General features: G+C 45.7%; 1 protein-coding gene across 1 annotated transcript in view; it reads right to left on the bottom strand.

The window, feature by feature from the left end:
* Positions 1–234: 234 nt before the first annotated feature.
* The window catches only part of mtmr11 (myotubularin related protein 11), a 35058-nt gene continuing 27468 nt past the window's right edge, over positions 235–7824 (bottom strand). The window contains exons 12-17 of the mRNA XM_037676719.1: positions 7337–7407; positions 5223–5395; positions 3606–3776; positions 3301–3519; positions 1969–2280; positions 235–1219 (exon numbers count right to left, since the gene is read on the bottom strand). Coding sequence (XP_037532647.1) covers positions 785–1219; positions 1969–2280; positions 3301–3519; positions 3606–3776; positions 5223–5395; positions 7337–7407 — 1381 coding nt within the window. The 3' untranslated portion in view covers positions 235–784. The remainder of the gene's footprint in view (positions 1220–1968; positions 2281–3300; positions 3520–3605; positions 3777–5222; positions 5396–7336; positions 7408–7824) is intronic.

Genomic DNA, 7824 nt, shown 5'->3' with positions numbered 1-7824 from the left:
GCAATTTTTGACTGACACTTTAAATTTCAAAGAACTGCAACAGCGAGGCCTCCCGTGCGCGCTCGCTTCACGCAGCTGGTGCAGGCGGAGGTGCTTGAGGCTCTGGCTGCGATGGATGGATGGTGCTGCGCCGCCCAGGCAAAATGAAGCTGTTCTGACCATTAAACTTAATAAATGCAATGGGTCAGCAGTGACGCAAAATAAATGCAACTTATATGTTTTTCCTCTTCATGACGCTTTTTTTTTTTTTTTTGACTGATGCGATTTATACGCCAGAAAATACGGTACTATTTTTAGATTTCAATAAAAGCATTTTCCCGGTCACAGCAACATCCTTACTCGTCAGTATTAAAATAAAAAAATGATTTATGCTACTTGTATTAATCTGAATATAAAGTTTTATATAATTCCAATCGTACAGATATAAAAAAAGTTTAATGGATCTGTAAAAGTTTGAGTGATTTAACATTTACTGGTCAGAGTGGAGATGTGCTGTAGATTCCTTCTAGTCAAAATGAAACAGATTTCTTACGAGGACAAACTCGCATTTTACAAATTATTTAAATCCTTGTTTGATTTTAGACACAAACTTGTTGTTGCCAGATCGTTCTGTTAATATTACGAGCCCAGTTTGTAGGAAGCAGCTCCAAGATCACACGTTCAAATTAAATGTTTTTGTTTGCTCAGAGTAAAATGCACGTGCACGTCAGTCTCACTGCGCTCTACACTTAATGAGAAAAAACACTGGTTCCAGTCCTGGGGTGCAGCAGAAACCAGTAAGACCTCAGAAACCCACAGACGCTCCGTTGCTCTTGGGCAGCTTGGCATTAGTGGGTGGGGGGAAGTATCGGGGGTGGTGGCGAGCGTCTGTCACTGAAGAGTGTCTGAAAAGGAAGGAGTGCTTGTTGCTGCCTCCAGCGCCTGCGTTGCCAGGTCTGGACAGCGGCGTTACGGTGGAGGTTTGGTGGTTGGTGGAGGTAGGTGGGGGCGTCACTCTGGGTGCCCCCGAGACCTGAGTCCTGGACGTCGGGTGGAGGAAAGTGCTGTTAGTGCTTCGGTTCAGGTTGGTGTCTGTTCGTTGGGGCTCGGGCGTCACGGCGGGCGAGTCGGAACTCGCACCGGAGGATATTTGTGCGAGCTTGTCTTTGAGCTGCTGGACCTCCTGAGCCAGACGCTCCACAGGATGGAGGCTGTTGGTGGAGACGGGATGAGAAAAGGCCTGGGGACAGAAACAGGACAGTCAGCGGACTCTTCAGCTCGGCACAGGACATTACGGGACTCAAACGGGTCCAAAGACGCCACCTGAGGCCGTTTGATCAAGTTCACTTTAAACTGGAACTTCACGTCAGGTGAACGGTGCTGGAAGATGCAGGAGCGTTACAGTGAACATCTCATGTTCTCTTGGCTGCTCCGTAAGTTTTAGACCTCGTCCACAATCAAAACGTCCAACAGGCGTGTGTTTGTTACGAATTCTGATAAAACGTCCAACAAAGCTGGAGCTTTCAGAAGGTGCTTCTACGGTGACTAAACGTTACGATCTATTGATGAAGCGAAGACGACAGATGTCTCTAAACTAAACGTGAGTCAGATCTGCAGCTTAACACATTTCCTCAGCAGCTCCAGTGAATGAGGCGAGCACGCCCACCCACACAGCCCTCAACTATTCTTATCATCACCATAGAGACGATGGTCCTGCTGTGCAGCCTCAGAGCCCGGACCACATCCTTGTATGGAGTTATCCACCAGCTGCTCCAGCTGATTGAAACGTGAAAGAAGTAACGTCATCTGGTGGACGAACGGTCGCACCACGCAGAACATCGCAGAGACACGCGCTCGACTCCGAGATATTTACACCCGGCAGTCCAGCTGATGCTTTCTGACTAAATGACTTCTTTTCTATTTAATTTCCTATAAATGACCCGATTCTTCAGAGAAGATTCCCACTAAATCACAAGTCCCACCACATACCTGAGCATGGAGCGCCCCCCGCAGGTAGCACCCCCTCCACAGGCCCACGCAGGGCCCCATGAGGAGGGGCAGTAAGGGCTCGTAGGGGTCGAGAGGCCCCTGCGGACCAAAGCTGGAGGGGATGCTCTGAGGAAACTCTGTGAGGGCCTTCAGCAGCTTCTCCAGGCCGGGAACGCCCTCAGTGGACGGCGCCCTGCGATGGCTCTTTTTGTAAACGCCTGAGGTACCGCTGCGCCAGGGCGGCAGGTTGGGGGGGCAGGTGAAGGTGCCTCGAGAGAGCAGGAACACTGAGCCGGGGACGGTGTCGGTCAGCTGGTGACAGAAAGAACAGAAAAGCACTGTTAGTAAAACTTCTGACACAAGAACGCCTTTAAATGTAACAGAACTAACAAAAGTCCGTCCGTCCGTCCGTCCGTCCATCTTTCTTCCTTTCCGGGTCACAGGTGCCCATATCCAGCTATCGCTGTGTGAGGGGGACACCCTGGACAGGTCTCCAGTCCATCACAGGGACACATGGAGACAACCTTTCACACCTAGAGACAATTTAGAGTCACCAATCAGCCCAACATGCATGTTTTTGGTCTGTGGGAGGAAACCCACGCAGCACGGAGAACATGCAAACTCCACCCAGAAGAGTCCCAGGCTGGGATTTGAACCGGTAACCTTCTTGTTGAGAGGTGGCAGCTCTACCAACTGAGCCACTGTGTCGCTCTCTAACAGAAGTCAATTTAGCATTTTGTTTCCATCAAATAGACCAAAGATCAAATTTGGGTGGCACGGTGGCTCAGTTGGTAGAGCTGCCGCCTCTCAGCAAGAAGGTCATCGGTGTCATATGTCGGTGTCATACGGTCATGTGTGTCCCTGTGATGGACTCGAGACCTGTCCAGGTGTCCGCCCATCTCTCTACGACTGCTGGACATGGACACCTGTGACCCCCGCGACCCGAAAAGGAAGAAGCGGGTAAAGACGATGGATGGAAGATCAAATTTTAACAAAATAAAATAGTGGTAATTTGAATCAGATTAAATTAGATGCTATTTGGACCCTTTATTCTGCTAATCTGCACTTCTACCTGAAGCAGAACCTCAGTGCTGCTGTTCAGCTCCACGAGCTTTAAGACGACGCAACTATTTAATTAGTGCAACTTTGTCACAGTTACAGTTCATGTTTTATGGTCGCCACAAGATGGAGGTGTGGCGTCGCACAAACAGAACGCATCAACAGAACCTTGTGGTCGCCGCTGATCAAACCCCCCATGTCGTTTAAAAAAAATGAGTAGATGTTTGTAGGTGCTGAGTGGACCCCCAGGACTACAAGGTGAGGCAGATGTACCTTGTGAGCATCTGGGTTGGTGTTGAGGTTGCCGTTGAGCAGAGGTTGGAGCGGAGGAGAAGGTGGGACGGGTTGAGTGAAACGATCTCGTCTCTCCTGGCTGTACTGCAGGGCCCAGTCCCACACCGGGGGCAGAGGAGGATCAGACGGGTCTGAGGACGAGTCCGGGTTTGGAACGTCTCTCCAGCCGTTGACGGGGGTGTAGGACTGGCCCAGGTTCTAGGGACAGATCAGACAGTTGTGAGTCTGTGCAGTTTGCCCGCTTCCAAGAGGAAGGAAACCCAAATGTCTCAGGTGTTCGGTACCCGTAAACGTTTGCACCGCTCCCGCTGGCAGTTTGCCAGGAAGGTGCAGAAGAGCGGCAGGTGAACGCTGTCGTGCACGGCCAACAGGAAGTCATCCGTCAGCTGGAAGCGAGAGGGAAACTGGAACCACAGCTGCCAAACACAATCCAGGAAGAGCAGGAAGACTGGAGACTGGTGGGAGGAGAAATACAAATATTTATTAATGAAGAGGAGGATGGAGCGAGGAAGAAGAACAACAACCAGTTAAAGACGGGAGACTCTGCGCAGCATGAAAAGTGTCAAACAAATAAAAAGCTGCACTTTAACTCGCCCATGCAGCGAGCAGGACTGCCTACGAGATTCAGAAGGAATCAGGTGGACGATCTGATGAACCTCAGTGTGCATCAGAACGCCACATTCAGATACCAGACCTCATGGCCCCGCCCCCTTTACAGTGAAAACGCCCCCTCCACTTTGACTGGAAGTAATGGAACTCCCGTTTGCTATTAGAACAGATTTGAATAAAACTACAGCTTAGTTTGAAACTTTAAAGTGCCAAAATATTACGGCCTGTCAAGTTCACTGCCCGTCAACAATCAAACAGTTTATATTGAAAAAACTTTCATAAAAACTAATTCAGTATAAACAAATCGGACCAACAATCTACCTGACGTGTCACGTTCTTACACATGTTCTTGTTCCTCAAGCTGATCATTGTTTTTCTGTGTCAAATACACAGAAACAGTAAATTGTGTCTCTTGTAAATGAGTGCTCGTGGCTCAATGGGACTAACCGGTTTAAATAAAGGTTGAATGAAAACCAGCATCCTTCACTAGAAGCTACAGAGATCTTTGCAACCTGTGCACTTTAAAGTTAGTCCCAAGTAAAATCGTACTTTAGTAAAAGTAGAAATACCACCGGACATCCTCACAACTGATTTTATTTGATTTCTTATTATATTACATTTTTATAAAATATATATTTTTATTAAGTTATTAACTATTTTAATTAATTTATTATTATCATTATTTATTTTACTGGATTAAATCGACTACCACAGTTTAGGACAGAGATCTGCTGCTTTTTCCATTGAACACAAATAAAAGACATTCCTGCTCGTTAACCTTCAATATATTTTCCCTGAGCAGCAACAAGTATTGGAAGATTTGATTGAAATAAACAGTGTTATATAAATACATCATCATATAAAATATAGTTTTAACAATATGAAAGTCTACATGCTACATAAAATATCCCACTTTAATAAAAAACTAACTCGGTCAGTTTGTTGGACATTTAATACATTTCTTCTCATAAAAGCAGAAATTTTCATTTACATCTAATTTTATTCACCACTTAATTCTGACTTTTTTTTTTAGAAATGCTTGTAATTTATGTTTCTAGTGTTTTCTTTAATTGGTTATAATTATCCAGAGAGCCTCGGGGTGCATCTGGCCCAGAGTCGTCTGGATTAGGATTTAATCCCTCTGAGGCAGGACCGTTTGTTTACAGCAGCAAACAAAACTCAGATGTTTGTGCGGCGCCTCGTGTGATGTTTTGCTGCTGCTTCAGTAGCACGGCGAGGTCACTTCCTGTTACACCACAGGGCTGTATTTGCAGCTCAGAAGCGGACCTCACCTCCTCCTTGTCACTGTCGCGGTGGTAGTTGATCCGGCTGTAGAAGCGGTGGCCCGACATCACCCACTCCTTCTGCACCAGGCCCTGGAAGCCCTGCTGGGTCCGACAGTGCGGGTCACACATCACCTGCACCAGGCTGGACACCACGCAGCTCAGGTCCCGGTCCTCCACCTCTGTCAGGGCAGAGCATGCCGTTCATAAGGTCCGACTGTTCGGAGCATTTATCTTCATCTTCACAGATCTCTATTAATATGAGGTCACACGAGTCCATTAGTCACATTCCTGTTCCACTTAATGACCGGACCACATCTTTATGAGCCATCACTTGTAAAACACGCAGAGTAATTTTAACATCAGCAGACAGGAACGCCGTTGAGCCAGTTTTCCACTTTAGCGCTCAGAAGGGAGAAACATTTCTTTTTTATCCACCATTTAATTCAACTTGCTGTTTCTGTACAACTTAACAGAGACGGAGGATGAGAGGCAGACTGAGGGAGGAAACGATGAAGGACAAGGACGTTCTTCTGAGACTGAGAAAAGATAAAAATAATCTCCTGGAGGATTTTGTAATGCTCACAGGAACCCCTCCAGATGACCTGACGGAACATTGTTGGACTTTTTTACCTGGATTATCGAGCGTGAACCTTGATGCTCAGAGGAACGTCTTTCTGGTCGAGTCAGTAAGATCTGCAGCAGAAGGACTGAGCGTGATAAACCGACAACGTTTCTCACTTCCAGAGTCGCAGAAAAGGTTCAAGAGCAGCAGCACAAAGTAAACAAGCTGGCTCCGTTAGAATAATTCAGAGATGTGTCTGTGCTGATCAAAAACTGGAGATCAGATGATTAGAAATCCATCTGGTTAAAACACCATCTGCACAATATCCCTTTAATTATCATTTAGCTCATCCATCCAGCCTGATCAAAGTTCACGTCATGAAAAATAAACAGCTGAAGACCAACAATAATCTGCTGCTGGAGCTACTGGATGCCCTCGGTGCCGACTCCTCTGATCAAAACAAACAAACAAACAAACAAACAAACATCTGCAGCTCAAAGCAGCAGAAATACAGCAGTTTAAACTTCCAACACAACGAGACACATGTGAAACAGCATAAATCACCCGGGAGCGTCCAGATGTTTCTTTTCCTATCGGAGAGAAAAGCGCGATCAAAGCTGTAGTTTTCATTTCTGATCCAAACGATTTACTTTTTATGCGTTTAATATTTAATACAGGAGCCTACTTTTATATTCACTCTAACAGGAATTTAAAAATAATCACCTTCGATGCCATTTGTTATTTTTAAAGTGTGATAAACGCAGTTTCCAAACGTACTGATTAATCATTTACAATATTTGTGATTACAGAATTGACCAAAAATAACGGTGATCATTGTGTTTTCATCACTGAGCAGCACAGCAGACTGCTGCACCGCACTGTGACAACTTCACATTTTAATAGTTATCCATGTAAATGTATAACAATATTAAAAACGGCTCATTTGGACAGTAAAAAAAAAAAAAAGATTGATTTGCACTTAAAACACAGTAAAAACATTTGGACACTTGTGTGATTTTCCTTCATGTTTTTAAAGCGATACCATCAGAAGTTCTTCTTCTTTGGCCCAAGTTTAACGCCAAACATCCCGAGTGAATAAAATCCATTTTCAACACGAAGACAAAAATTCCTGAACTGCAGCAGCATCCAGATCCTAAAATCCCAGGTTTAACTGTGGAATCACACAAGCTCCAAATACAATCAATCACAGGAAAACACACAAAAAGTAGAATTTACTCCAAGAAGGGAGGAACAATTTACTGACCAAGAGTTCAGAGAAACTGAGCATGAAGTGCAACGGAGTGATCTGCTGCTGCTTCAAAGGCAAATGCTTTGACATGAATTTAAATCTGATGAATAGATGTTGGAACCTGTTCGTCTGGGTTTATCTCGTGTAAACTAGCAGCGGTGACCTCCTGCACGAAGCTCTCCTGAGGTGTGCGTGTCGGCTCGGTGGAGCGTGGCTGCTCGTGGTAAACGGCTCCTTCAGCGGCGGTGAGGACGTGAATAATGAATGAACCGAACAATATGAGCCGCGGTCCGGCGTCACGTGACTCACCTTGCAGAGCCACGGTCAGGTGACCGCTGCGGAGCAAACAGGCCACCTCCGAAGCTTTCCTCAGACAGGACCTGCACACACAGGCAGCGGTTCATGTGCGAGGGAACAAACATCATCTGATCACTTGTGGAGGTTAGTGGAGTCATCTTCTACACACAGTTTGAGCACTAGCAGGTCGCACCGCATCAAAAATAATTTCAATATGAATTTAAACATATATTTAGAATTCAATTCAGTTTATTTCTGTAGCTCCAAGTCCCAACAGAAGTCGTCTCAGGACACTTTAAAAACATTCACGTACATTTTAAAATCCAGTAAGTAAAGTTCTTTATCTAAGGAAGCAGCAGACCGTGTTGAATCTTCACTTTGTCACAGTCTCCCATCCTGAACAAGAACAAAGGAGACAGTGGAAAGGAAAAACTTCCTTTTAACAGGAAGAAGCCTCCAGAACCAGGCTCAGGACGAGCGGCTGGGTTTGAGAAACCTCC

This window comes from Nematolebias whitei, chromosome 5 (assembly GCF_014905685.2).
Source record: "Nematolebias whitei isolate Nwh7 chromosome 5, NemWhi1, whole genome shotgun sequence".
NCBI classification, from domain to species: Eukaryota; Metazoa; Chordata; class Actinopteri; order Cyprinodontiformes; family Rivulidae; genus Nematolebias; species Nematolebias whitei.
The sequence above is the reverse complement of the archived record's forward strand: the minus strand, read 5'-3'. Positions and strand labels throughout refer to the sequence as shown.